Genomic DNA, 27,938 nt, shown 5'->3' on the forward strand with positions numbered 1-27,938 from the left:
GATAGCTTGATAATGTATATAAGAAACTCGTCTCCTGCTTATAATTTAAACTTTCACTTGTATTTATTTTTTACAAAAAAGTACACAATCAAATTATATAAAATTGATTATGGTCCTTATTATGGGTAGGGGACCATGGTATCTTGACAATGAGCCAGATGTAAAGATGTTGATTTGATAGGAGTTGGAGGGATGGTCATTCATGCACATGCACTTATGGAGAGGGTGTAAATCTCCCCATGTGCTACTCAAATTTGTATGATTTCCCACATTAATTTTGTAGGCATAAATAATTAGGTAATTGGGATTTTCCAAAAAGTTTTTATTATTAAAGTACATTTAGCAAAGATTCTTTCTCCTTTTTCCTAAAGATTATCAATAAAGACAACATCTTCCTTCGCTTAAATTGATAGAGACTGAACCCAAAGGGTTTGGCAAAGATTTCTTTTTTCTTTTTTCCTTTAATTTTGAATATACGTACCAAAACAACAAACAGAATAACATAGAAAAATTAGAGACAGAACCAACTAACTACAAAACAAAACTTTGAAAGAAAGCAAATTAGTTTATTGTGTAGTAGGTGATCAATCCTCCAAGTTTTCAAAATTCCAATCATGGAAAATGCCCACCCTTGAACATGCATTTTAGTTTTATTAATTAATTACACCATTGATAAAGAATGTTCATCTACTTCTTAACCCTCCCCCCACGTTGTGTTAATTCTTTCTCAAAATTAGCTTTTAATCTATGAGATGCCATGACAGGGCCTGCAACTAATAGACTGCACCACAACCAAAATATTATAATCCCATTTTTTTTCCTCCTAAAACTATGCTATATATCTTTATTTTTTTTAATAATTAAATTATGCTTTTTCTCTTATAACGTCATGACATTATTACCGTACGAACACCACTATAAACATAAAGAAAATACATAACGTTCGCATAATAATAATGTTCAGCGTCAGCACTGGAAAAAATCTATATATTTTTATATCTTATAATTTGTCTTCCAATAAGTATGATGTGGTGGGTGGACTGGCCATTAACGGTTCAACCACCTCCATTTTTATTTAAAGAAATGCGTGGTTGCAGAGTAGCATGATGGGTCAATAAACTGAAAGCCAAGCCAAGGACCATCCTAACCAAGTCAAGTCCCTTTTTTTTAACCTTCTACTTGTTTTATTTTTCTCTTTTTGGTCCATAATAGTACACATTATGTCGGGTAAGCTTGAAAGCCAAGGAACCCTAGGACCCCATATTATGATTTTCCATTGATTTGCTTCAGAAGAAAGCAAAATGTTCAAAAGAAAATTTAACATTGCAAATTCAGCCATAAAACTTGTCAGCATCTACCATAATATGGGTTTAACTGGCCATCTTTTTTTAGTTTTCGTTTTGATCGAACTTGGGCTCACCATTGAAAACGAAATTTGAACACATGCACTCATTTCTCATGCATTCACATCCATCTTATTCACCACCTTTAATTATGTAACCAACCTCACACTAGGTATCAGTTTTTGGTGCTGTTTCGTGGGGCTGTAATGCGTGCCTAAAATTGTGCATCAAACTATGATTTATTTAATCTATTAGGTTAACTACCAAGTTCAAGTTTGAAAACAAAGGCATTGAGCATTTCTAAGTTTTTTATTTGTACAATATTATAGAATTTATGTCCCAATGGAAGCTGCAGTAACACCCAAAATGCACCTAGCTTAGCTAAAAGTAAAACGTTGGTTGACTTTTGAATATAGAAAAACAGCAAAATCACGACTAGATATCAAACACATAATTATTATCGTATTTATGTGAGTTGAACTTGAAACATCATGTAACTGATAAAAACAACTGCCACAAAATCAAATGCTAGATGTTCTCTACATATATGGTTAAGAATATAAAATTATTTTGACATATTATTGAAAAGCAGAAAAGGAAAAGGAACAGAGAAATGGAAGAAGGGGAATTGCCAATTTAGGAATGCAGCACTGAGCACAGAGAGCTTTTATGTTTCACAACCCCACACCACATGCAAACTCGTTTGACAATTGACACCCCCACAATAAGAAACACAGAATAAATCAGATTCAGCCTTCATAACTACATGCCACCAAATTAATAGCCTAATATTCCTTTGTTTCCCCAATAAGTAAACTTCTTCCCAATCAGTCAATGACAGTAAAAAAACATAAAATAAAAGACAAATGCCTGTGATCTTGTGATTTTCTTTTGGGTCTTTTGAAATATAAAAGAATGCCCAAGAGGACAAATTGGTTGTTTTGGTTGGTGGAGTTTTACTGAGATAGAAAGAAAGGTTGAAAACTTGAAATGGGGCCTGGGATTGAGTCTTTGAGGTACACAGTAACACATTAATATCATACTATTATTATAGCTGGCAAGAGCTGGCTCTTTAGGCCCAGCACCCTTCATCTTTGCCTTACCATATCTCTCTCTTTTCTCTCTCTCTCTCTCTCAACTAAACTGGGTTGTGGTGGGGGTTAAGAAACCTCTGCTATAATCTGAATTAGGGTTTTTGTAGAAGCATAAGTTGAAGAAGGAAGGGATAGAGTTGGGAGGAAATGAGTGCCTCCAGGTTCATAAAGTGTGTCACAGTTGGGGACGGAGCGGTGGGCAAGACTTGCATGCTCATCTCCTACACCAGCAACACTTTCCCTACGGTAAAGGATTCTTCTTTCTTTTCTTCTTGTTTTGTTTGATTGCAGAGAGAAAGTTTAAGTCTTTGAGGTTTGTCTTTAGTTGGGTTGCTAAGCTGAGCCTGGTAGGGTAGTTAGGTTCTCAGTGTGGGGTTAATGCAAGATTCTTGAGCACAATTTACTTGCTTTTGTTTGGTTTTCAAGAAAACGTGGGACGAAGAAAGCAAAGCTTTGTTTTTTTCTATTCTGTTTCCTCGTTTGGGTGTTCAGAAGCAAAATCAGGAAATCACATGAAACTTGAGTCCCATAGAATTCGAATTTCGGTTTTAGCATGATCAGGGCTTTTATTTGTTGTGGGTCATTCTTTTTAACATTTTCAATTTACCCTGTTTGGTATGTATAATATAGCGAAGAAATCTTAAAATTTCGATCAAGTTTGAGTCTTTATGTTTGAATTGAGCTGATCAGAGCCCTTTATTTTTGTTCACTTTGTTGTGGTGCAGAATTTATTAAGAGGGTTTTCTTGGTTTTGTTCAGTGACGTTGACCCTTTCTATAATTTGTCATTCCTGAACCTATGTTGAATCATATCTCTGGATTAAGCCTAGTAACTAAGTTGAATAATAAGCTCAGAAAAATTTCATGTCTACAATTTTCTCTTACTTTTTGTTTATTTTTCTTTCTTTTGTAGAGGCGTAGCTAAGCGTACATATTTCCTTGATTGATCAGAATCACTTAGTAAAAACCTTTCTGCATTATACCTGTTCAATAGACTAGAAGACTGTTCGGTGTAAGGTGCTTTGTGTGATATAAAAAAGTATAGCATGTATGTAACTTTGAGAATTTTCTCATCTATATTTTGCATTGCATGTGATTATTAAGATTCAAAATTTTGCTTTTCGCATTTTTTTTCTGTATGAGATTAATTTTTCTAGAGGATGATTATGATTTTCTGTTTTTGCTTGCAATATGTTGGGGAGCAGGATTATGTGCCAACTGTGTTTGACAATTTCAGTGCAAATGTGGTTGTGGACGGGAGCACTGTTAATTTGGGATTGTGGGATACTGCTGGTTAGTTAAAATCTGAAAAATATTCCTTCTTCATAGTTTTGTCTTTTTCTAAAGCTTGGGCCTGATGTTTAAAATTATGGAACAGGACAGGAAGATTACAATAGATTAAGACCACTGAGCTACCGTGGGGCAGATGTCTTCCTACTTGCATTCTCTCTCATAAGTAAGGCCAGCTATGAAAATATTGCCAAGAAAGTAAGACTCACACTATCCTCAGAGTTAATTCTTTTCTTTCCCCAAGTTTCTTCAACTATTGTTTGATGTCTAAGTTTGCTGATGAGGTTTTTTTTTTTCCTTCCATTTCAATGTTTAGTGGGTTCCTGAATTGAGGCATTATGCACCTGGTGTTCCAATTATTCTTGTCGGAACTAAGCTTGGTTAGATCTCTACTCCCCTGCTTTCCTTTGTTTCCTATTACGCTACTCGTGATAAATATCAGTTGATTCAACCTTAATTGAGATATTATGTAGCACTTTTGATTTCCCTATGAAGTTCTTTCCTTGGCTATTAGCTTTGCCTGCTTATGCTAACCTAAGAATTCTGGGGGTGCCATTTAAGTATAATTGTTTCGAGATACAAATGGTTCAAGTGCAGCTTTTGTGTTGTCTGTTTCTGTTTTTTGTACACCTTCTAGGTAGCTTTCTCATGTAATCTGAATTTACTATTAGCTTTTTGAGAATCTCAATGGTAAATTCTTGGTAAAGGTTGCAAGTTTTCATTTTGATGAACACTTGTATCTCTCTCTCTCTCTCTCTCTCTCTCTCTCTCTCTCACACACACACACACACACAGATTTTTTGGTCTATACTGACCACCTGTTCAATTTTAGTGGCACTGAAGTTTTTGTCAGGAGGTGCTCTTTGTAAATCCCTTGCAGATCAGCATTTAGATATGATAAAATGTAATCATGTACATATGCTGCTACATTTACATGTGCATTTTGAAGTGAAGAGATCTCTCTGCTATAGAGATTAACAGAGGCATAATCAGTATCTTCTGATCGGATCATATCTGATTCTGTGTTACAGTAGTGATCACATGTACTCTATTAGTCCATATCATGTTGTATTGCAGTATCTTACTGGACATAATCTTTATCTTGCCCATTATTTGTGCTTTGCTTCTCATGACTGCTAAATTTTCTTCTTATAGATCTTCGGGATGATAAGCAATTCTTTGTAGATCACCCTGGTGCAGTGCCAATTACCACAGCCCAGGTATTTTCTACTGCAACCTGAGTTATAGTCACAATTTCTTTTCTTAACTATTCTTGTTACATAAAATAATTATTCCACAAACTCAAACCAACTAATGGGATTAAGACCTGATTTTCTACATCCCTTTTATTTTGGGGGTTCTTTTTGAAGGGAGAGGAACTAAAGAAGCTGATTGGGGCTCCGGTTTACATTGAGTGTAGTTCAAAAACACAGCAGGTTTGTAACTTCAATTCAAATCACTTGATACCTACAGGGGAAGCACGCCATGATCTCACACTGATGACTATGTTTATGTTAAATACCCCTTGTGAATGCAGAATGTGAAAGCAGTCTTTGACGCAGCCATTAAAGTGGTTCTCCAGCCACCAAAACAGAAGAAGAAAAAGAAGAGAAAGGCACAGAAGGCCTGTTCTATATTGTGAGCAAGGAAAGAATAGTGTTGGGAAGAAACTGTGACTAATTAGTCATTTATCCATTAATGCTCTTCAGTCCCTGTTATATTTTTCTGTCCGGAGGAAGCAGCAAGCTGGGCATCGTAGTTTCGACTGACAGATGTAGGAGCTCTCTTTATGCATCAAGTTCTTTGTTTATGCTGTCTGGGCAGTGTTCTGATTTTATTTGTATATTAATGCTTTGCATTACGTGTTTGTTAACATGCTGAACCCTCTTCTCTTTGGGTTTGATTTCCCTAATGTATTGTCTCTATGTAGTACTGATATTTTACTTTTTAAGCCGTATAAAATCCACGTCTTGTAACTGATTTAGTACACGTCAAATTTCAAGAATATATATAGATGGTTATATTTTCATGACATACAATCTTGAATGTTAGACAGTTTGACATCCTCTATTATCAGGATTGCGGATTGTGAGAGGCCTGACAAACGACCATATTGCCAGCTGACCGGCCTCTCATAGTTCACAGTACGAATGTCTGCACCTGAATCTTGAATAGGCATATGTATATGCATATATGTGACTGGTTTGAAAGGAAAATTAACCAATCCAAGAATGGTGACACATGATTGAATGAAGAGACTAGAAAGAAAAAGGCAAAACAGAAAGCAGAATCAAGGCAAAGGAAGTGGGGCTATCAAAGTCCTTATAAGCTATGGCTAAACTGTGTTTGTATTTCATTTGAGAATATTTTCTAAATCTTCTTATGCATCCCCCCAACTCATCAACTTCAAAATTGTCCCAGATTCTCAAGAACTGAGCATTTTGAGCTAAGCACGAATATCTTTTTCTTTTGGGTAAGAGTTGCTTTCATGGCATATAATTGGCCTAAAGATCTTTTCCTTAAAAAACTTAGCCTTCTACTTAAAGTAAGTAAAGCATGCCCTCACAATTAGAATCGATGACCTTCAGTACTTGTTATAAAGAGATTGTGGCATGAATTTCTGCATAACAAAACAATTAGAATTTTGTTTGGTCAGCAGCTGTTTATTTATGATATAGAGAGATTGTGGCAGCAGATAATCTTTGAATTTTTGTTTTCTAAGTCTCTTGATTCTTTTGCTTTCAACTTTGTTCTGGAACTGATTCTGTTCCCACTTTCATCAGCCCACAAGAATTCATGAACCTCTCCTTCTCACCTTTCATTAAATACACCAACACCCCAACCTACCATTTTTCAGGGTGTCAATAGATTGTAATTCTTTTGCAAATTAATCCATCCTTCATCCTTCTGTTCAAGTTCTTACGCAAAACCAGGAAGCTTCATCTTTGAAACTGCTTCAATGGCCTCAAAGAGAATATTGAAGGAGCTCAAGGACTTGCAGAGAGATCCACCAACTTCATGCAGTGCAGGTAAAAGAACTGAAAAAAAGAGGGCTTATTGCTTGGAAAATGGATATATATATATGTAATTTCTTATGGTGTTTTTTCCTTCTTTCAGGTCCTGTGGCTGAGGACATGTTCCATTGGCAAGCAACAATCATTGGTCCAAATGACAGTCCCTATTCAGGGGGTGTGTTCCTTGTAACCATCCATTTTCCACCTGATTATCCTTTCAAACCTCCAAAGGTATATACAACAAATCTATCACCAAATTCTGTTAACAATCTTGCATCATTTTGCCATACAAATATATTCTGATGCTTTGCTGTGGGATACAATAAATAAATCTTTTGCAGGTTGCCTTCAGGACCAAAGTGTTCCATCCAAATATAAACAGCAATGGCAATATCTGTTTGGACATTCTCAAGGAGCAATGGAGTCCAGCACTCACCATATCCAAGGTGACACATATGAGTTTTAGGTGGCATTAGACCTTAACATACATGAAACTTATACCATCACTTAGATCGACACGTTTTATGTGTTTTGAGTCAGGAATGGATCAAGAATTTCAAAATAGGGTCGGTTTAATTGACCTTACATGAAGGAGTTACACATGAATGGGTCTTATGGGTTAGTTAGTGTCTCTAATATTATTGTTTTTGTGACATGCAGGTTTTACTGTCGATATGTTCACTTTTGACCGACCCGAACCCTGATGACCCTCTTGTTCCGGAAATTGCTCATATGTGCAAGACTGACAAAGTCAAATATGAGTCAACAGCTCGGAGCTGGACCCAGAAGTATGCCATGGACTAATTAATTAATTCAGACCCTAATTAATCTTGTTTAAAAAATATATATCCAGCTCCTATATTACTATAACTTGTCTTATATATATTGAATTGAGGCCCCCAAATTGTAATTTGACCTCCTTTGCTTGAACATGAATATTATGGCTGCCAAGTTTTTGAAGCTACACTTCAACATTACTGTTGTTTTCTTGCTTGGAAGAATTTTCATAATTATGATTGAACTTTTAATTTAATCACATGTTGATTATCGTTGGTGAGACTCGAACGCGTTTTTCGGCTCATAAGCAAAGCCCATTGGACCCATTGCAATAATTGGGCTTCGGCCTAAAGAAAAGCCCATTGAAAGAAATAGCCACAGAAATGGGCACATTCTGCTTATGATCTTAGTCTTAATAATAGTTAATCTATATATATAAAGCAAAAGGCAAAGAATGATGAAACATTCAAAATATCATAAAATACACTTGGTTAATGCAAACATTAAGAATTAAAATTATTAATTAAATGAGGATAATATAATAAATTCACATTTTTTCATATTAAAAAAATAATAAAATTAAAAGAAAAATAAGATAATGGATCCTATTTTTATAGAATACAACTATCCATTATCTTTTTTAATTCTAAAAAAAAAAAATTATTTATTTATTTATTTTTTAAATCTCTCGCAGGCACAGAAGCGCGCAAAGAGGCTAATCTTAATTAATTTTCCGTCATTATCCATTCGGTTAGGAATCAAAGTCGTCATTCTTCTTTTGCAAATCTCTTTCTCACTTACCAATCGAATCTCAGAGGGCGGTTTTTCCAATATAATTATAGTTCAATCAATACTCATATGTAACAACTATATAGAATATAAATAATAATGTTACAAGCAATGCATATTAATATAAACGTGCATTGATTAATGCATGCATGAATTCCCATTATTTTCCACGGAATTCAAACGAATCATATTCAAAATCAAAATCAAATGATGTCATTCATGCCAAAACGAGGAGTTTGATTATGTGCGAGCGTACGTGTTTATCATTTTCGTAGTTAATTCTTCTTTCGTTGGTATTCATATCGTTGATATTATTATTATAGAAAGGAAGGTTAGTAGGTTTATATATCTTCTTGACCTACCATATATTCTCCTAACAAATAATTTCTTTGCATGGCTCCAAAAAATGGTGATGTAGCACCATGGTCCATTGGGAAGAGCAGTTAGCTCCCTTTGTTAGACCAATAAAACGTGGTGGAAAGTGGAAACCCTACTTAATTTCTTAATTACGAGCTTAATTATGATAAGCTTTTGCCCAAATGGGTTTAGGACGATCCATTTCCAAATAAATAAGTTTAGAAGTTGTTCCACAGTTTCCTAATGTAATTTAGCGAACCAATTTCAGTTCAAAATCTACTCGAATAATGTGTTTGATTTTTCTATTTGACTTTGTAGATGCAACTTTTTTATTTTATGTTATTTAAATTTAGTACTTTTCAAATTAAAAAATAAAAAATAATATATTGTACGATTTAGAAATATGATATGTAAAGAAAATTGGTAAGTTTAGTTTCAATAACTTTTGATTTAGTAGTTGGTCATGATTAAAAGTTCAAAATCATGTTTTTAGAAGTATAATGCGTGTGATGTGTACAATATTTGTAGCTACTTTATATAAATTTTGATTTGAGCATAACATGGTAATTACAATAACTACTTGAGTGGTACATACTTTTTTTTGTTGAGAAATTCTAAGATTGCATTCATAATTTAGTTTTAAAAAAAAGCTATTAGCTACAAAATGACCAATACAAACTAGCCACAAAGGGCCATTACAATAATAGAGCGGTCTAACATCAAAAGTAAGACAATTTGGTGCGTCTTCACTAATGATCACGAATTATTGAAGAAACTCTAGTATAGACATCCCAACTAATATTGCAAACTCAAAATAATCAAAAAGAGACAAAACTTGAAAAAACCAAGTCATAACAATATAAATAAAACTCTCATAAAAGAGGGATGAAAAGCTCTCACAAAAATATAGGTGAAAACTACACATAAAGCCCAAAGAGTCTTTATGACTTATTCCAAATATAAAGAAACTACACAAAGAATAATGATGGAGATCCAATATCAAAACGCAAGTTTTACATACTTTAGAATATAATCTTTGTATTTGTGTAATTTAATTTAACAAAAAAATTACGTGCATATTAATTTTTATTTATTTATTTATTGTAACGTAAGTATTACGTGATCAGTTATTATGATAATGGTCACACATTATACATACAATGTTTCACACCTTCTATCAAGTGTTAAACATGAAATTTGGTCCAAAAAGATAGAAAAGTTGATTCTATAACTGTTGATTGGATGGATTGCTCTCATCTCATGTCAATGGGTCATCCATTTACTTGTCCTAGCACATATGTTCCATGTGTTGCCCTACCATCCTTTTGTCGGTAGATTCTGAAAAGATGTGGGGACACGTGGATGAAGCAGACATCGGAACAATCAAATTAGCAGGAAAAAAAAAAAAAAAAAAAGCATCCACACGAAATACTTTCAAATGCAGGCGGCCTTTTAGAAACAAGAAGAAAGAGAATATAGCTTCGACCATAAAAAAGGAGAGAGAATATAGCTTAGAAGAGACCTATGAATTTTTCCAATCCACCCTACTATAGTTCCATTCAAACACGGAATAAATCTTTTTCTGTCAAATTATTGACTACTCTCTTATTTTATCTTTTTATTTTTTTTTTCTTTCGGCCAAGTCTGATATTGATTAAATTAAGTGTTCTGAGTAATTAGAATGAGCGGAAAAATAAGTTGAAATTAGAATGAGTCAATGATTTGATTTCTTCCATCAAAATTACAACAAGACATAAATTTTAAATGAAAAAGTTATAACGCGTGACACATCGTGATAGGTTGAAAATAATAAAAAAATGTTATTCTCGTTTCACACAAGTGTTTTTCCAGATATGACTTTAGTCAATTTAGCTAGAGTAGATGTACTCCTCACTCCGCACCCCCTTCACATAATTTAGATTAATTAAACGTAGATTATCATTTGTATAAATAAATAAAAATTCGAGTTTCATCTTGTAATTTGATAATACCAGCTATTTTCAATTCTACAAAGTCTTAATCTCAAAAACAGACCACTAATTAATTAAATCTCAAAAAGACTATTGCATTTAACTCATAGATATGACCAAAGCTAATTTAGGATTTATTAGGAACAAACCCAATTGAAAATAAATACGCCAAAAATTTTCCTCCAAGAGTAACATGATAACATTCTCCAAAATGATTGATGTGACTGCCATATTAAACCTGCACCATCACTCCTTTTTTTTTTTTTGGTTGAAATTTTTTCTTTGCTCAGCAGTCGTTTATTTACTTTATTTGTGTCAATTAATTAATTATCTTTTTTCTTGGTCAATAAATAAATAATTAATTATGATTAGTTGAATTTAAATAAGAAGTGGTACGGCAACGGCCGTCTACAGCCTCCTGTTTTCGTTAATCCGAGAAAACTGGTTGAAGCCCGCATGTCCTCTTTTGTCGCATTTCTGGGATTTCCCGCGAAAACTGCTGCTTTTTAACGGCCTCAAATAAGCTCTTCAATTTCTACTTTCACTTTAAACAAGAACCAAAGCCAAACCAGAAATCAAAACAAATAAAAAAACCCCAAAAAAAATAAAAAAGAGAAGGGCTTTGTCCACTTTTGGCGGGAATTCACTCTCTCGCCGACACAATTCCCAAAACCCAGCATTTTTTTTTGTTCTTGTTTTCCTTTTTCAGAATTTTTGTTTTTTAAAAGCACCCATTTGCTCATCTAAGCTTTTTTCGTCAGCTTAGCACTTTATTTTGTTAATAGTTATTTTGAATTCTGGGTGTTGAATTTAGTTGCAGTAGGTAGGCTGCTGATGCTACTTGGGGGCATTGGTTTTTAAAACAACATGTTGGGATTTAGCCACGAGTGGGTACAAGATTTTTTAGGTACGTGTTATTTTGTCTGGTCACATTTATCTTCTTCTTGATTCTGCTTTCTTTTCATGGTTTTCTTCCTTTTTTTTTATATGAAAGGACTTTAATTTTCAAATGGGATTTGTTTGAATTTTATAAATCTGCTATATTTTAATGGGATTCTATGTGTTGATGGGCACCATTTATATCCACAAGTGGCAGCTCCGGAAATGTTATGTTGTAATGGAACATTGGTTTTTCTGGTTTCTTCTGGGCTGAGTTACCATGGTGGCTTTTTTGTTGTTGCAGGGGTTGAGACGTTAAATTCAAGAAGTGGGAAGTTTGAAAGCCAGAAAACGTTTATAGAAATTTTGAGATTGTGATAGAAAGAGAAAGAGGGGGAGAGAGAGATTTTATCAGAGGCATAAACATAAGAACACAATGATACTTGAGGAGGTGTTCAAGGATCTTATAAAGAAGAAGAAGAAGAAGAAGAAGAATGTTGTGTTGGTTGGGATTCCAATTGGTAGCCAGAGTAGAGAGCTGCTCGGCTGGGCTCTGGTGAAAGTCGCTGAACCTGGAGATTGCGTCATTGCAGTTCATGTCTGTCGAAGTTCTGGTAATGCCTGCAGATATAGTTTCATTTGCATATGTGTTCCTTTGTTATACTCGTAAATAAAATGTTATGTTTCTGTCAATCTGAACTATCGATTAGGTAAATCTTTTTTATATGTGTAGTTCCGATTGAGAGTCCGAAAACATAACATGTCATTAAATAACATTATGTGTTATGTTAATGAGTACAGATTTCGCCTCGAAAGCCAAGACGATATTGGATGGTTACCTAGAGGGTTATGAGGGGCTATGTGATATGAAAAAGGTTCGTACTTCTTAATCCTTGTTCATTACTCTTGCACTATTTCATATGTTGCAAAATTTGAGATTGATTATGGACTGTCATACTTAAAATTTCAGGTAGACCTCACCACTCAGGTCTTGACAGGAAGGTCAATCCAAAAAGCTCTAGTTAGAGAGGCAAAGGACCATGCTACTCTGGCCATAGTGGTAGGCACAAGCAAGCCAAACACTCTTGGGTAAGGGAGAGAGTTTGGAACTGAAGAAAAACTCGCATTGGTTTTAATGTATGTGATTCTTTTCTGATTACTCTAAGCAGGATTCATTTGCAGGGGTTGGGATTCTACGGCGAAATTCTGTGCTAATAAATTGCCACCAACCACTGATGTTGTGGCCATCCACAATGGGAAAATTGTGTTCAGAAGGTGCACCAGTAATCAACTACCAGGTTGGTGTTTTTAAGTCCAAGAAAATACCCCACCAGTAGGTCTCTCATGAATACTAAATTGTGTTTCGGTTATGGTAGGTTTCACAGGTGACCCAAGGCCAAGTCTTTCTCAGATTGAAAATCTCACTTCTAAAGGAAGCTCATCTGAGTTTGGTGACTTTGAGGAAGATACAGAAACTGTGAAATCATTTTCTGATATGGCTCAGAGCTCCCAAGATGGTTCAAAGCATAGTAGTGAAGACTTGAAGAACGAACACAAGAGAGTCCCTTGTAGATCAACTTCACTTGGTGCAGGAGAGCATGTGGGCAAGAGCCTTGGCTGGCCCCTACTCCGCAGAGCGACTTCTGCGAATCCACAATTCCCAGCCCCAAGAGACATGTCTGTGGTGCAATGGGTGATGAGCTTACCGGACCGTTCTCCACAGCAGTCTCCTCAATGTTCAACTATCAAAGAAAATCCTTTTGAAAGAGGTATTAGTGACATTGTTGATGAGGTTATCAAGGATAGTTGTTCTGGTTTGGATGAGCTACCAGAAAAGTTAAAGCGTCTCCTGGAAACAAACTCATCTGGTTGCAGATGGTTCAGTCATGAGGTTCTGAAAAATTCCACTTCTCAATTCTCCTCAGGTTTTTAACATATACTTTCTCCTGAGAGTGCCTTTTCTTTAACTTCCCGTCTCTCTATTTAGACTTTTGAGTATCTCTCTATCTAACTTCCTCTTCTTCTAGCAGAAAATCTTATTGGGAAAGGAGGATGCAACCTTGTGTTCAAGGGAACTCTTGCAGATGGCAAGCAAGTGGCAGTAAAGCTGATGAAGTCATCCAAAGAAGCATGGACGGATTTTGCCCATGAAGTTGATATCGTCTCCTCATTGAAGCACGAACACATTTTGCCTCTGCTTGGTTTCTGCATTGAAGACAATGTTCTAATCTCTGTTTATGATTTCTTGCCTAAAGGAAGCTTAGAGGGAAATTTACATGGTAAAGTTTAACTAATCTAGTCCTCTTCCATTTGCTTGGTAAAAATTGTCATAAACCATGTTGATTTCAAAATGAAAGGTGATGCAGGCAAGAACATAGGCAAATCCGTATTGCCGTGGGAAGTCAGATTTAATGTTGCTGTTGGGATTGCTGAATCCCTCAATTACCTGCACAACGAATGTTCTCCACCGGTTATTCACAGAGATGTCAAGTCTTCAAACATTCTTCTCACCAAAGAGTTTGTACCACAGGTACTGGTTAACCAAATGGTGTTTAAAACATGATCACAACCTTATGACATTGGCTAATTGGTTGCATCTATGTGACAGTTATCTGATTTTGGCCTTGCAATTTGGGGACCAACAACTACATCTTTTCTGACTGAATGTGATGTGGTTGGAACATTTGGTTATCTTGCTCCTGAATATTTCATGTATGGAAAGATCAGTGACAAGATTGATGTCTATGCCTTTGGTGTGGTCCTGCTTGAATTATTATCAGGAAGAAAACCAATTGGCTCTGAGACTCCCAAGGAACAAGAAAGCTTGGTCATGTGGGTAAGAGCCACCTCCATATTTTGATTGTTTTTATTTGATTCCTTGTAACTATCTTGGATAAATTACATTGAATTACATCTCAGGCAAAGCCTAAAATAGATAGAGGGGATGTAAAAGACATACTGGATCCAAGTTTGGGTGGAAAGTTTGATGAGGTTCAGTTGCTGAGAATGGTTCATGCAGCAAAACTCTGCATCACACGCTCAGCTCGGCTTCGTCCTAAAATGAGTGCGGTATGAAAATGTCATATTCTTATTAATATGTAGGCAATAGGTTTCTGTTTGTATTACTGTAAATGAATTCCAAGTTTCATGCTCTTCTTTTCCTCAGATTCTGAAGCTCCTGAAAGGGGATTCAGATGTTGAAAAGCAAGTGAACTCTCAATCTTTTGATCTGGAGGATTCAGAAATCCATGACGATAATGATGATGATGAAGTTTATCCAAATTCATGTGCGGCGTCACATTTGGGTCTCGCACTGCTTGATGTCGATGATGATACAACATCATTCAGTAATGTGGAGCGGAGCAACAGCGTTTCTTGGGAAGAATATTTGAAGGGAAGGTGGAGCAGATCATCAAGCTTTGACTAGCTTCTTTTGTACTCTCTTGAATTCTTTTTCTCTTGTTTTGTAAGTTTGTCACATACTTGTGCAGACATGAAATTAGCATCTGTACAGCGTAGGGGAAGAAAAATATGTGCACCCAATGGTGGGGTGGATTGTAGATGTAAATAAAATCTAGAAGTGATAGTGTGAAAAGGATGGAAATCTGTAGCTTGTTAGCTTGTCAGAAACTCGGTTTTTCAACATAATCACAGAATGAGATGGAATCTGTAGCTTGTGGGAAATTCAGTTTTCAGCATATGGTTTATCTTGCCAGATGGAGGTGAACATATTTCCTCCACACAGGTATGAATAAAAACAACAGTTTCCAATGATCTACATGGTTCTGCATAAATGATCAAAATCTTTAAAATATCAATCTGCAAGTAATTACCACATTAAGGAAAGTCCAATTGTAAAAGAAATCAGATATCTGAATTCAGGGTTAATCTTACTTCGATCCGATTATATTAAAACAAACCAGCTTACAAAATGGCATGAGTTTCTCACACTCATTCCTAAAATAGCATTGTAAATGGATAGCACAAATGATCATTGATAGCTTCAATTTTCTTTTTTGTGTCATTCCTGAGTGACACTCCATCATAGAGCCACTGTTGATCTTGATCATTAAATTCACTGCTTGGATTCTCCAAGGGAGGAGGAACCCAATTCAAAACCAATTCTTTAAATCGTGATTCTATCTGCAGAGAACCATTTTGAGAGAAGCTGGGTACAAGAACAGCGTCAGCCTTCTCATCAGCTATAGAAGTTTCCTTAAACTTCTCTTGCACAGCAGTGTCTGTCTGTGTGGGAGTTGAACAAACTGGTTTTCTATATAGCACTTGATCCAGCCATTTTTTCAGTTGAAAAAGACATGGCAAGAGAAGATCAACGTCTGCATGAAGGGAGCAAACCCAACAAGCACAGAAGCTTCCAGAAGAGTCATGTTTCCCCTCAAATTTCTTGGGCTGCTTAACCTCTCCAGTGAGATTATCTTTTCTTATTTTACTGTCAGTTGTTTCTTGAACTTTCTTCTCTCCATCAATCTTGTGCCCCTTATCCTGCAGATTTGGCCTTTTCTGCTTAATCTCTACATTTTCCTTTCTCTTCCTCTTCTCTTTCCTCCTCCTCATATTTTCCTTCTTTCCTTCCTTATCAGCCTCCACCTTTCCTCTGTTCAGCTTCAGAACACGAGAAGAACCAGCATTATAAGAAATTATGAGATCAAAAGTAAAGAAGAATATCAAGCGAAAGAGATGAGAACATGGGATGTAAAAACAAAAAACAAAAATGCCAAATAGATGAAACAAAGCAGATAAAAACTATAGGCTTTGGAGTTTGAAACTGATATCTAAGAGAAAGAATTCAACCCTTTTTTTTCTTTTTCTATGCACTATCTTAAATATGTATGCAGAAGACTATATGCACCAAATACCATGAGAGCATAAATTGCTTGCTTGGTAAACAAACCTTGATCAGTTCTATAAGAGCTTGTCCACCCACACCCTTCCACAAGTAACCTGGTGGAGGGAACGGCATGCACCGATACATTAATTTTGATGTTAAAGACAGTCCATAACCTTTTTTCTTGTGGTCTGTTCAAGGGTTCAATCAGAAACGCATGCTAATATGGCATGGCAATAAAATTGTGACTGAATCATATTGAAAGTCTAAACCCCACAATTCGTATGAAAGTTGAAAGCCCATTCATGTCATATTACTGAATCCTTGCTCAACATCCAACGATAAGAAGACGAATTAGTTTTCCTTTTATTTCAAATTCATGAAAAAGAGAGTGAGATTCGAACTCTTGCCGTAAGTGCAGTGGAATAAGCGTTCCACCATTGAAAAAGCTCGAAAGCCGGCCCAAAACAGGAAGACAGGGCTGAAACCAAAGAAGGAGGCGGGCCTAAAAGCCCGAGACCCAAAATCAAACATAAAAAACATGATATGTACAAAACAATTGATAATTATTTTTGTAACAAGAACCTGTCTATGTTGGTTTCATATATAAAACAATTTGAAAAGGATGGAAGGATAATGTCGCAACACTCTACATCAACCTAAAGTCAAACAAGCATCATCTCTCTAAAATATTCTTAGCATTTTCATTCCAGCATGAAAGAGAACGTTTTCTCTTTTCTCCCTCAACTTCAATCAAACGAGAGTATCATTTTCAACTATCATAATATTTATTAAAAATAAAATAAAATAAAAAACAGGATTAACACTGCATTGCATATGACGAACTTCTCTGTTTATTATTTTCGTTTGTGGTAGTTTAAAAAAATTGGAAAGTGGTTTTAACAAAAATTTCAGTGTTCTTTTAAGAAAACCGCTTCTTTTTTATGGAATTTGGATGCATGGATGCTCTTAATTACTTGAGTTATAAACCCTTTGCAAGAAAATCGTTTCTAACAAAAGAAGCAATTCCAATAGAGTTAAAACTGCAATCAGTTGTCAACAGAGTCAAGCTTAGTGGAAAAAGACTTTGACTTGCAGACAAAAGGTCTCAAGTTATAATCTCCACGACATCTTATTAGTTGTGTGTGTATGTGTGTATGTGTGTCTGAGAGAAATCGTCCTCCCTTTTAGTTTATAATACCGCTTGTACTCCAAAAAAAAAGGCAATAAGTTTTCTTGGGCCTTGTATTGGGCTGTACCAGGCCTAAGCAAAAATGTTCTTCTCAGGTTTCCGGGTCGCACGTGAGGTCTATAGCATATAGCAGTGCCATTGTATCCATATGCAACCAGAGTCGCAAAATCACAGGGTGCTAAATATGCAGCACACGATCTATTCAGTTAACGGCCAGGATCAACATTCACCACAACATTTATCTTCTCAATCGTTACAAGTTTCCATATAACCCTAGTGCCTGACGTACGAGATAATTATTCCCCAAATATTTTAATTTCCGATTTTCTTAAATACCTATATATATTGCGAGAGCGAGGACATTTCCGCAGTGTCATCTGACTTTTGAAACAGAGGTGAGTTTCGCGGAATCTCTGAGCCACTTGACAATCCGTGGTATGTTCATCTTTTTGGTTTTTTCACGTCAAGATGTTGCCATGTTTGTCTCTCTAGAGTTTTCGCTATAGCTTTGTCTCTCTCTTTGTCACTGGCTCTCTGTGTTCCCTAGGGTTCCATTATCAAATCCTTTAACTTTTTGCTCTTTTCCTTGTTTATGTCAGCCACATAACTTTAATCGCAGGGAATAATTCTTTAATTCATCTTTTAGCTTTTGAATCCTCCATACTATTTGTTCATTTGGGCTGAAAATCTTTGGTTTTCAGCCAATTTAACTGATGATTAGACTTTGGGCAGATGAAATCTCATCTGGGTCGTGATTGAATTGGGAGATTAGTTTTGAACTACAAGTGTCCATCTGGGTTTCTCTGGTTTCCGTCGATAAGAGTAGAGGGCTCGAAACTTCATCTGGGTGGAGGCCAAAAGTTTGAAATTTTGCTACTGTTTCACTCAATTGGAACTTTTTGCTCTTAGATCTTCGTGTTCTTTGCCTAAATGGAGGACGGAGAGCTCGATTTTTCGAACCAAGAGATGTTTTCGGGTCCAAACATGGGGGGTGAACATCCGAGTAGTTGCTCAATGGACAGCTTCTTTGATGACCTTCTTAAGGACACTCATGCTTGCACTCACACCCACACTTGCAACCCACCTGGCCCTGACTACTCTCATACACACACTTGCTTTCATGTACACACTAAAATCGTGTCTTCAGCAACAGGAAGTGAAGACAAGGCTGGAACTGATGACACTGCTGAATCTGGGGAAAAGAAATCGAAGAAACGTCCTTTAGGTAATCGAGAAGCAGTTCGTAAGTACCGCGAGAAGAAGAAGGCACGGGCAGCGTCTTTGGAGGATGAAGTTGTGAGATTGAGAACTCTGAATCAGCAGTTGTTGAAGAGGTTGCAAGGTCAGGCTGCATTGGAGGCTGAGATTGCGAGGCTCAAGTGTTTGCTTGTGGACATTCGAGGAAGAATTGAAGGAGAAATTGGATCTTTTCCATATCAGAAATCAGTGAATCCCAACCTGCCCAACCCAAACATCCCCAGTGCGTATGTGATGAATCCATGTAATCTACAGCGTGATGATCAGCTTTATTGTCTTCATCAAGGGGCTGATGGAAAATGTGGAGATGGGGCGGTGATGAATGGGCAAGGATTTAGCGGTTGTGATATTGAGAATCTTCAGTGTTTAGTAAATCAGGATGGAGGATACAAGGAGCTTTCTGGTTGTGGACTTGGAAATGGGGTGTCAAATGGTAATTCTTCTGCCACAAATAAGAGGAAGGGTGAGACATAAGATTCCTTAACCTAAATGGCGTATTTTTATGACTACTTTACATTAGTTAGTCGGCTAATTGGAGTTATTTATATGGTTTTATATTCATATCTGTTATCTCATATATGTTTCCTGTTCTATTGTTATAGTTGGGTTTTAATCATGAGCAATTCTGCATGTTTGATATACACAGAACTTGTCTCATGAGTCTTTTGTGCATGCATTGACAAGATGGTTCTCTAGGGCACTACATCTAGTTGTAAAGGATTATTTTCATTGAGCCCTGATGAAATCAGTTGCATTCGGAATTGGGTGGTACTTTATGAAGTCTTTTAAGATTTTCTTTTATTTGTTTCCCCTCGATGTTTGGATGGTTGGAATACAAATTTTTGTGCCTGTAATGTTGTAGTTAGCATATTTCTTTTCAAATTCATGAATAACGCACAACTCATCTTGGTGTTTGTGTTGTTACATGTCTGAAATTTATCATAATTAGCTATAACCTTTAAAAGGATTGGCTAAATTATCCTAGTTTGTGAAATCTTCTCTGTAAACTTGGCTTTCTCCTGGAAGATTGAATTTATCATAAGAGTTGGAGGATGTTCTTATTCCGTTCTGTTCAGGACCCTTTACTCTGTGGAGAAAAGTGGATCATGAGATAGAGCTGGAATTGGAGACTTCTTAACTACAAAAAATAAAAGAAGAGTTCAGTAGGAGGAAGTACAAAAGAGTCAATAAAGGGTTTGCATGTCATGCTGCTAGACAAAGACTTGCACTTGTTTTGGCTGGCTGTATAAAAAAATCATCTCTATTGATTCGGTAATTGGCAAATTGGGGTTGGTTAAGCCCTTTATATTATGAGTTAAACATTGTGCATTACGAGTTGTTATCTTCCTCCTGGGCAGGTGGCTGAAGATTCTTCTTTTGTTGACCTTGAAATGAATAGACCTGAATACAGCTTTTGGAACTTGGAAGTGTGCAATTCTTTTCACTGATTAGATGGTGTTTGTCTTTTTAGGAGGGGCTCGAGCCGCAGCAGCAAACTGAAGGGCTGAGGAAGGAAGCAGTGTCATTATCCCCAAGAGTACATATATTGCCCTGCAATAAGTAGTTTTTCAAACTGCAGCATCAGCTCTCCATCAGGTCGTTTTGTGTTTTTGGTTAAATTTTTTTTTCTATTTCTTGAGCCATTTGTTTGGTTCTTTGCAAGGGATGGTTTATTTACGTAAAGCTGAAGTTTTGCTGGATCTGCTGTTATTTTGTTCAAGTTATAATATGAGTTGGCATGTGCTGTAGTGCTGTAAACTTAGTTTATGTGTAGCCAGTGAAACTTATGGCAGAGACAACTTAATGGTCTTCAATGAAGCTCAACTTCCTTTAGGATTAACCTTCTGATAGTCTTAGGCTACATATATCAGTCAAATTACCTTTGGTTCATGTAACTTTGCGAAATTTTCATTTCAATATGCTATAAGTAGTTCTACATCCATTCTTTCTCTTTCTGAGCCACATGAATTCTTGATTGCTGAATTACAGACCGTAGAGAAGGTGGCATGTGATTTCTATCATGTTTCAGTACTATGAGGTGTAAACAGGTGAGTCACAATAATCACTTTGTGAGATCCAAATTTGTGATCTGTGTGGAAGCTTGCGTAGTTTCCGGCTTTTGTTGGTTTACTGTTTCTCTTCATCAAAATAACTTAAGAGCTTAGCATTTTGGTGAAAAGGAATAAAAAGAATGCATTTGTGGGTGACTGACTAGCGGATAAATTTCACAGTACATTGTCCTTGGGTGATGCATCTGGCCATTGTGCATGTCAGTGGACACCCTATTTCCACCATTGACGATGGCAAGGAGAATCTCTGTAGGTTCCTTGCCTTTGGATGGTCAGTATGTGCTTCTGCTAACCAACTTATTTTTAGTGACCTGGATGCAAGTGTAGACAGTGGGCTTTTAATATTCGCTGGTGAATTTATTATAGTTCATTCTCATCTATATGATGGGTAATATCATTAGAGAGAAAAGTGAAAAGAGTTGGTGTATATTGATATCCCCACTAACGGGATTTTGATCATTGAGAAACGAATAAAGTTTTTTCTTCTTCCTTTTTTGAATATTTGATTCCTGAATGAGGGAAGGGGATTTAAAGTGATGGAAAAATAACCCAAAAGTTCCCTTTACAAAAAGAGCTGCTGTAAACTCTCCTTGAAAAGGTGATATGATATTTTGATAGTAATTGCGGAGGACAAAATGATAAAGTTTATATTTAGCGTTGATATTATCCTATTTCAAAAGAAGGCCAAGCGAGAAACACAATCTTCCTAACCAGTGGTCTTATATCCGAATCCCAATGACACTTTGATAGCGTGCGCATCATCTTTAGAATTATTGCTTGTATTAAAAAAGAGTGAAAAAACAAGACGTTAGAAGGTTTTAAACTCAAGGGCAATGGTTTGGCATAGGCTTAGTCGATCAAATCCATCAAGACAAACATACTCATCCAAAGATGGTGAAAAGGAAAAAACCAATTCTGTCAAATCCATCAAAATATAAACTTTTTCTTTTTCTTTTTGAAGATACATAATTTTCTAGTCTTGTAATCATCTCAAAAGAAGTGTCTTAACACGGCACCTAACAACAACAAGAGCCTTACACTAGTCAAGGAGGTAGGAAAATTATCTTCTAAGCTGACGGTTGAGAATTTACGATTAAACATCGGAAGCTTGCACATCATAATCGTCCCCATATATGCTGTCAGCAATTTGCCAAACTTGAAGAGTGTTGTCTTCAGCTACACTTGAAATGACCCATGGCTCATATTTGTTCCAAGAGAAATCTGATATCTTTGCTTTATGGCCGCCATGTGAGAAGAGAAGTTCTGGCGGGCCATCATCACCATCTCCCTCCAACTGCTCATCCCCAATCCTAATGAAGCATGAATGAAATATGTAAAAGCTGCATAACCTAGAAGATAAACAAAAGCAAAAGCACTTCTAGCAGCAGCAATCTCTGAAATCAAATACCTGTTGAGGTCCCAAACCATCAACCTTCGGTCATCAGCGTAAGATGCCAACACAGTTTCATGATTCGGATCCCATTCAACCTGGAACACCTCCTCTCTGCAAGGAAAGAACGAGGAATTTCAGTTAAAACACTGCAAATACTTTGTCTTTACATACGTGACTGTTACATAAGTATCAGACTGCTGCATCAATCCTAAGATACTGGTTTTATGCACTTCAACTACAAACGAAAAATAAGTAATTTTGCAAATTGTAACATTAAGAATATGTCTTAGTGTTTAATTTGGATTTTGATATTAAACTATGGACCTAACAGAACATGGAGCCAGAGAAGTAGAATGATATCCAAAACTTAGTAACAGAATTCTTGACTGTGCACAGATCAAGAGAAACATACAAAGGCATGAAAGAACATAGATGATGATAATATAATTGATTTGTACGGAGAGAGAGAGGGGGGGTGTGGGGGTGTTGGGGGTGGCGGGGGCATAAAGAGCATACGTGTGGCTACTCAGAACATGCAATGGCACAGACAGTTTCCGCATATCTAACAGACCAATGGTAGTATCTGAAGATGCTGTCGCCAGAATCCATTCATTATACGGATTGAAAGAAAGATAGTTCACCTGAAAACACCCAACAAATGGGAGAGAGGGAAAGTTTTCAGTAAAAATATTGAAGAGAGATAGTAATAGAAAGATAAAAGAGAAAGCAACAATGATCTCTTCACAAACTACAATAATACCCATAAGTGAAGCAACAAATAGATTCATATTTCTGAAACTGATACCTTTGCTAGCTACAACTTTGGTTTCACTTTCACCCTAGGTGCCTGTTTAAACAATTCTCCAAATCTTTCCTGAACTAACTTTATCTGATTATTCAAATTGTTTTTCCTGATTTTGCTCTCCTTTGTATGTTTACGTTATGGTAGTGAATAACATATGCGTTAAACCATCAATAAAACTTCTAAAGAACACCATCTATAACTCAAATCATTGAAATAAGTTAGTATTAGTTGCACCAAACTGCATATGTGAAGTTTAAGATACCGTATATGGAGCTAAACTGCATGACAGGTAACATGCTTAATTCCCAAGTGCATGTGTAATTCAAAAGGGTATGAGATTCGTGAATGCGATATCATACAGATAGACTGAATAGCCACTATCATATAAATGATATTGTTCAAAGTTGTGTGACCTCTTTCTCATGAGCTTTGACAGAATGCTGCGTTTGGTTTGTGCGTAAGTCCCAAATCATCAACTGACAGTCATCCCCAACAGACCCAAATAGGTTCTCGTTCTTCGGATGCCATGATACATCTCCAACCACACTTTCATGACGCTGAAAAGAGGCATTCACAATTCCCATAGTCAAAGCATTAGACACCCCATAGCCAAAACATGTATAGTACAAATGCCAACAACTATTAAGTTTAGTCCCAAATTTACCTCATAAACATGGATTGGATCAAGCACTTTCTCTTGAGGCGAAGCAGACACATCCCATAAACAAATTTTACAATCATAAGAACCACTCAAAAGGTAACCCTCCTTAAAAGGGCTCCAGGACAAGCCATATCCTTCTTTATCATGACCCTTTAACCTCACATCAGGATCACAACCACCCTCTTGAGGCTTCAACCCATGTTTCGCAGAATCAAACACATACACCTCAGCACCGCTGGTCTTCGCACCCACAATAGTTGGTTTCTGTGGCATCCACCGTGCCCTATTCACTTCCCCATCAACAGGAATCTTCTGCGTTATTTCCACCTACGTTCACACCAGCCATACATTCAGACATTTTCAGCTAGAAATTTTAACATACACTAGGTGCCCACAAAAAACTTCTTCAAAAATACCGATTACCCACAATTCATTTCTCTGAAAATACTCCGAACCCACATCAAATTTCTCGAAAATAGTAGAAAATACAAGGTGCCGACAAATTTTTAATTTGAAAATGAGAGAAAAAGCACCGATTTTGAGTACCTTAGGCATCTCAGGATCTTCTTCAGAAATGGCGCCAAAGTTGGGTTGGGATGTGGGGAGGAGGGCGTCGGCGACCATGAGGAAGTTGGGGTAGCCATCGGAGGTGTGGGTACCCAGGACGAGCTTGTGTACGGCGAAAGATGTTTCGGCGTGGGGCTGTGGGGCCGATGGCGCCCAATGGACGGTGAGAGATGGCCATTCGAGAGGGTGAGAGATGATGAGGTCGTAGAGGAAAGGGGTGTTCTTCTTCCACACGGCGTACTCTTCCTCAAGGAGAGCCGCATCTTGGTCCTGGTCCTCCGCCATGGCTGTGGCTGCGGCCGTCTCTTTGAGCTCCTTTGACTTTTCTGCTTCTTTCTGCTTTCCCGCCAAAATGTGGTGAGTGTGTGAGAGTGAAAGGTCGTGCGGGTACGAAGTATGGTTTATAAGAGGAAGTAAATTGGGTTAGCCCAACGGGTTTGGGCACAACTAAATAAGCCCACTTTGATGAAAAATATTGATATATTCAACTTCCTAAATAGAATTGTTATTATTTACTCCAAAACAGTAAAAAAAAAAAAAAATTGTGTGCGAGGATCACACCGGCACAACTCCCATTCCAAATAGTTGATGTCTATAATGCTACTATTATTCGTTTAATAGCCAAGCGGATTGCACATTTGAACTTTTAATTTGTGTTAAGACATGTTAGGAACAGTCGTTCACGCGCGCATAGATGATTGTCAATCGTTAATATAAATAGAGTGTGTTGTCTAAAAACATTTTCCTATTGCTATGGGAGACAAATATTCCATTTATTAGGCTACGTACCGAAAGTATTGGATAATTAAAGCAATATGACCGAAGTCGTTTTCATTACATAATTAAACCATGAGCAGTTTCGATGACTTGGGGGCACGGAAACTTGAACCCCAAGATATGGGGCGGTTGGATCATTATATTTTCTTCTATCCAAGAATTTTCCGATGACACGACGCTTGAATTTGGAGGAGGGGTTGCGTCCAATTTTCGTCAAGGGTTTGATTTAGATATGGAACTGTTCTTATGAAACAAAGGCTTATCTTCCATAGAGCCACTGAGGCAATAGTGTGATTTTACTGTACAGCCCTTATGATGAAAGTCATGATTTAAAACTGAATTATATACCACTTGAAAGCAAAGTCCCATCTATGCCATGTTCCAGATCAATTAATTCCATATACTTTACCGAGTTTCAATTAAGTGATCATGGCTGCACTGCAAGTGCTTTTTTGTGATTCATAGGTAAAATACAAAAGCGCTTTTGCACCTTTACCATATTCATCACGACATTTCAATGGAAGTATGATTCAAATTTGAAACATGTTTGAATAACAAAACGAATCTCAACTAATGATGTATCGTACACTCATCAACGGTTGAAAGCCGCTCAATTTCAACCGCTCAATTGAATTTGACGTTAGAAGATCATTTCCAATATTAAACTTTTTTTTTTCTTTGTTTGGTATACAAAATACCAAGACCAATTTACAGGTCAAATATCCAAAATATTCCACAAAATTCGACCACTTCATATACAATCAAAAGCTCAAGCTTATAGCCAATTCCATAGTGATGATTTCTTAACAAACCTATAATGATAAAAAGGAAGAGAAAAAAAAAAATGTGCAACACAGCATACACATTTGACATTTGACATATCTAAAAAATATTCTAAATAAAAAATAGATTCCATCCATGTCACGTCACAAATTGACAGCTCACATGACAGCACAGGCGGCTGGGTTTTCATCACTGAATGCCGTGGTGTAACGCACTTCCGTGGAGCTCGCACGTGCGAGGTTCCGGAGCTGCGGGTCCTCCACGTTCCTCACGTACCCGGACGGAGCCTTCTTGTCGTACACCCCAGCGGCGTACGGGTGGGCAACGACGTCGTACGGGACGTATGGCCAGAACTCCACCTTCTTACCCGTCCGATGTGCGACACGTGCCAGCACCTTGCCCGGGTCCACGTATCCGACGACTGTGAGCTTGTGGGCCTTGCGCTCCACGGTCACTTGCGTCACGCCTTTCATCCCCTCCACAGATCTCCTCACCTTCCTCTCGCATCCTTCGCAGTCCATCTTCACCTTGATCTCCACCGTCTGATCAAAAACCAAACAGTTCGACACGTAAGTTAGATTGTATAGTTGGCTTTGTACACGTGGCAACAGCCCAGTTGCTTTTTACTAGGTACTGTTCTGGAAGCTAACCGTCAATGAACAAAGCAACAGAGATGCAGTACCATCCAGCTCAAAAGATTAAAAGACAGATTTTATTCACACAAAAAGAAAAAGCTCACAACTTTTGAGCTTTTGTGATCATTTGCTTCCGCTTTTGGAATTTCCAAGATTCAAAATGAAAAACCCTCCAGCAAAAAGCAAGTAACAAAATCACTTATTTTCAGGCCCCCAAAAAAAAAAAAAAATTTAAAAATCACTTCGGATTTTCTTGATCTACTCTTTATAAGCACTTTCTGGATATGGAGATTTTGTGAAGAAAAAAAAATACCTGGAATTGCTTGCGTTTCCTGAGCCTGGAACTCCCACCTGAGCAATCAAAGAGATCTGAGAGATGATCTAGAGCACCCATGGCAAGCCTTTTGATTCAGCACAGATTGGAACCAAAATTACAGGCCACAACAATATATAATATAAGCTGTGAGAAAATATGAAGGATCCAAAAATTTCCTAAGAGCTTTGATTTTGAATTTGAATTTTGGAGAGAGAGTAATGGACACAAGTGAGTAGGGGCTTCGCCCCACTTTTATAAGCAACCCCTCTTGAGCCTTGGGATCTTTTTTATTTTTAAAATCATCTGGGTCGTCCGTATGGGCCATCAAGAGATCTGGGTCGTCAGTTGTTGTCAGTGGTCTCCTAGTAGGGTTTATCGCTCTGGGTTTGCGCCACGTGTCCCATCAGCTTCGATGTCGACGAGCGCATCAATAACGGACGAGGCTATCCATGCACCGACCGTGTGGGCCCTGCGGTTTTGGCGGGACATTACAGGTGTGGGTCCCAGGAACCAAACCGGGACCCGAGTTATAAGATCCTTTTCAAACGGGCCCCACAAAGGTTATGTGTGGTGGGCCCGGTTTGAATATGAGGGTCCAGCATGCGTAAGGGCGTGTTCAAACGTGTACGTACAGTGTGGCACTGGGATCTTTCGTGCGTAGATGCGAGACACAGTGGGATTTCAAACTTCAAAGCAGTGGCCCAACCGTCCAACCATCTCTTTTGTTTTTTTTTATAACATTGTCAGTATTTTTTATTTATTTTTTATAATGTGAAAAATGTAAATCCCTCATCAACTATATTACATATTATTTCCGAAGGATCAGTTAGTTATGAGGATATTACTTAGGTCATCTGATTTATTTCACATTTGCGTTTTGGGTTTAGAGTTAAACTTTCTAAATTTTGAGCTTTCTCAACAATTCGATAGTTAAAATCTAAATTATAAACTCTTGAAAGATGATTCTACACTTAAAAATAATCAACTTTGTCGAAATTGAAGTAAAAAACTCAAGAGAAAAATACACTAGTCTTGGTTTCCAATCGATTCCGGTTATATATAAGGTGGCTAGGGTTTGTTGCACACATGGTCGCATAGTGAGATTCTAGTCTAATATGGATATGG

The 27,938-nt window shown here is 37.1% G+C and overlaps 6 protein-coding genes across 14 annotated transcripts; 4 read left to right on the forward strand and 2 right to left on the reverse strand.

Annotated features, from left to right (window-relative positions):
- Window positions 1–2,386: 2,386 nt before the first annotated feature.
- Window positions 2,387–5,758, forward strand: LOC117636513 (rac-like GTP-binding protein 5). The gene is made up of 7 exons (XM_034371051.1): window positions 2,387–2,683; window positions 3,642–3,729; window positions 3,815–3,924; window positions 4,043–4,106; window positions 4,882–4,946; window positions 5,097–5,162; window positions 5,264–5,758. Exons 1-7 carry the CDS (start codon window positions 2,585–2,587, stop codon window positions 5,366–5,368), a joined length of 597 nt encoding a protein of 198 aa, XP_034226942.1. The 5' UTR covers window positions 2,387–2,584; the 3' UTR covers window positions 5,369–5,758.
- Window positions 5,759–6,543: 785 nt separating this feature from the next.
- LOC117636514 (ubiquitin-conjugating enzyme E2 28-like) lies at window positions 6,544–7,714 on the forward strand. The gene is made up of 4 exons (XM_034371052.1): window positions 6,544–6,755; window positions 6,844–6,971; window positions 7,082–7,186; window positions 7,401–7,714. Exons 1-4 carry the CDS (start codon window positions 6,686–6,688, stop codon window positions 7,542–7,544), a joined length of 447 nt encoding a protein of 148 aa, XP_034226943.1. The 5' UTR covers window positions 6,544–6,685; the 3' UTR covers window positions 7,545–7,714.
- Window positions 7,715–11,065: 3,351 nt separating this feature from the next.
- On the forward strand, window positions 11,066–15,229 carry LOC117612239 (probable serine/threonine-protein kinase PBL5). 2 transcript variants are annotated; one of them, XM_034341004.1, is made up of 11 exons: window positions 11,066–11,540; window positions 11,817–12,126; window positions 12,314–12,387; window positions 12,483–12,601; window positions 12,695–12,810; window positions 12,889–13,437; window positions 13,543–13,791; window positions 13,870–14,042; window positions 14,121–14,348; window positions 14,432–14,581; window positions 14,679–15,229. In XM_034341004.1, exons 2-11 carry the CDS (start codon window positions 11,949–11,951, stop codon window positions 14,937–14,939), a joined length of 2,097 nt encoding a protein of 698 aa, XP_034196895.1. In that variant the 5' UTR covers window positions 11,066–11,540; window positions 11,817–11,948; the 3' UTR covers window positions 14,940–15,229. The 2 variants fall into 2 exon arrangements, with proteins under 2 accessions (XP_034196895.1, XP_034196896.1); XM_034341005.1 differs by having other exon boundaries at window positions 13,879–14,042.
- A 2,573-nt stretch (window positions 15,230–17,802) lies between these two features.
- LOC117637092 (basic leucine zipper 23) lies at window positions 17,803–21,377 on the forward strand. 8 transcript variants are annotated; one of them, XR_004587147.1, is made up of 4 exons: window positions 17,820–19,270; window positions 20,279–20,403; window positions 20,797–20,855; window positions 21,039–21,377. XR_004587147.1 is itself a non-coding variant. In XM_034371872.1 (3 exons), the coding sequence occupies exons 2-3, from the start codon at window positions 18,481–18,483 to the stop codon at window positions 20,305–20,307; spliced, it is 819 nt and encodes a 272-aa protein (XP_034227763.1). In that variant the 5' UTR covers window positions 17,819–17,945; window positions 18,283–18,480; the 3' UTR covers window positions 20,308–20,744. The 8 variants fall into 8 exon arrangements, 7 of the variants coding, with proteins under 7 accessions (XP_034227765.1, XP_034227766.1, XP_034227764.1 ...); XM_034371872.1 differs by lacking the exons at window positions 20,797–20,855; window positions 21,039–21,377 and having other exon boundaries at window positions 17,819–17,945; window positions 18,283–19,270; window positions 20,279–20,744; XM_034371871.1 differs by lacking the exons at window positions 20,797–20,855; window positions 21,039–21,377 and having other exon boundaries at window positions 17,834–17,985; window positions 18,272–19,270; window positions 20,279–20,744.
- Window positions 21,378–21,692: 315 nt separating this feature from the next.
- Window positions 21,693–24,679, reverse strand: LOC117612152 (WD-40 repeat-containing protein MSI2). Its single transcript, XM_034340900.1, has 6 exons — window positions 24,282–24,679; window positions 23,739–24,062; window positions 23,488–23,631; window positions 22,786–22,910; window positions 22,285–22,380; window positions 21,693–22,186 (listed from the first exon to the last, which is right to left on the reverse strand). Exons 1-6 carry the CDS (start codon window positions 24,585–24,587, stop codon window positions 21,970–21,972), a joined length of 1,212 nt encoding a protein of 403 aa, XP_034196791.1. The 5' UTR covers window positions 24,588–24,679; the 3' UTR covers window positions 21,693–21,969.
- A 1,060-nt stretch (window positions 24,680–25,739) lies between these two features.
- Window positions 25,740–27,131, reverse strand: LOC117636885 (heavy metal-associated isoprenylated plant protein 26). Its single transcript, XM_034371598.1, has 2 exons — window positions 26,811–27,131; window positions 25,740–26,404 (listed from the first exon to the last, which is right to left on the reverse strand). The coding sequence occupies exons 1-2, from the start codon at window positions 26,889–26,891 to the stop codon at window positions 26,021–26,023; spliced, it is 465 nt and encodes a 154-aa protein (XP_034227489.1). The 5' UTR covers window positions 26,892–27,131; the 3' UTR covers window positions 25,740–26,020.
- Between the last annotated feature and the right edge of the window lie 807 nt (window positions 27,132–27,938).

This window comes from Prunus dulcis, chromosome 8, assembly GCF_902201215.1.
Source record: "Prunus dulcis chromosome 8, ALMONDv2, whole genome shotgun sequence".
Taxonomy (NCBI): Eukaryota; Viridiplantae; Streptophyta; class Magnoliopsida; order Rosales; family Rosaceae; genus Prunus; species Prunus dulcis.

What these genes read in the sequence shown, in the direction of transcription:
- LOC117636513 (XM_034371051.1), top strand. Translation starts at nt 2,585, where the DNA reads ATGAGTGCCTCCAGGTTCATAAAGTGTGTCACAGTTGGGGACGGAGCG. An exon ending in GGGATTGTGGGATACTGCTG is followed by an intron (nt 3,730 to 3,814) that starts GTTAGTTAAAAT and finishes ATTATGGAACAG; the next exon opens with GACAGGAAGATTACAATAGA. An exon ending in TGCCAATTACCACAGCCCAG is followed by an intron (nt 4,947 to 5,096) that starts GTATTTTCTACT and finishes TTCTTTTTGAAG; the next exon opens with GGAGAGGAACTAAAGAAGCT.
- LOC117636885 (XM_034371598.1), bottom strand. Translation starts at nt 26,891, where the DNA reads ATGGGTGCTCTAGATCATCTCTCAGATCTCTTTGATTGCTCAGGTGGG. An exon ending in GGAAACGCAAGCAATTCCAG is followed by an intron (nt 26,405 to 26,810) that starts GTATTTTTTTTT and finishes GTTTTTGATCAG; the next exon opens with ACGGTGGAGATCAAGGTGAA.
- LOC117612239 (XM_034341004.1), top strand. Translation starts at nt 11,949, where the DNA reads ATGATACTTGAGGAGGTGTTCAAGGATCTTATAAAGAAGAAGAAGAAG. An exon ending in CACCAGTAATCAACTACCAG is followed by an intron (nt 12,811 to 12,888) that starts GTTGGTGTTTTT and finishes CGGTTATGGTAG; the next exon opens with GTTTCACAGGTGACCCAAGG. An exon ending in AAGAAAGCTTGGTCATGTGG is followed by an intron (nt 14,349 to 14,431) that starts GTAAGAGCCACC and finishes ATTACATCTCAG; the next exon opens with GCAAAGCCTAAAATAGATAG.
- LOC117636514 (XM_034371052.1), top strand. Translation starts at nt 6,686, where the DNA reads ATGGCCTCAAAGAGAATATTGAAGGAGCTCAAGGACTTGCAGAGAGAT. An exon ending in ATCCTTTCAAACCTCCAAAG is followed by an intron (nt 6,972 to 7,081) that starts GTATATACAACA and finishes AATCTTTTGCAG; the next exon opens with GTTGCCTTCAGGACCAAAGT. An exon ending in CAGCACTCACCATATCCAAG is followed by an intron (nt 7,187 to 7,400) that starts GTGACACATATG and finishes TGTGACATGCAG; the next exon opens with GTTTTACTGTCGATATGTTC.
- LOC117637092 (XM_034371872.1), top strand. Translation starts at nt 18,481, where the DNA reads ATGGAGGACGGAGAGCTCGATTTTTCGAACCAAGAGATGTTTTCGGGT. An exon ending in TGCCACAAATAAGAGGAAGG is followed by an intron (nt 19,271 to 20,278) that starts GTGAGACATAAG and finishes TTGTCTTTTTAG; the next exon opens with GAGGGGCTCGAGCCGCAGCA.
- LOC117612152 (XM_034340900.1), bottom strand. Translation starts at nt 24,587, where the DNA reads ATGGCGGAGGACCAGGACCAAGATGCGGCTCTCCTTGAGGAAGAGTAC. An exon ending in CATGTTCTGAGTAGCCACAC is followed by an intron (nt 22,381 to 22,785) that starts GTATGCTCTTTA and finishes CTTTCCTTGCAG; the next exon opens with AGAGGAGGTGTTCCAGGTTG. An exon ending in ATGGTTTGGGACCTCAACAG is followed by an intron (nt 22,187 to 22,284) that starts GTATTTGATTTC and finishes ATGCTTCATTAG; the next exon opens with GATTGGGGATGAGCAGTTGG.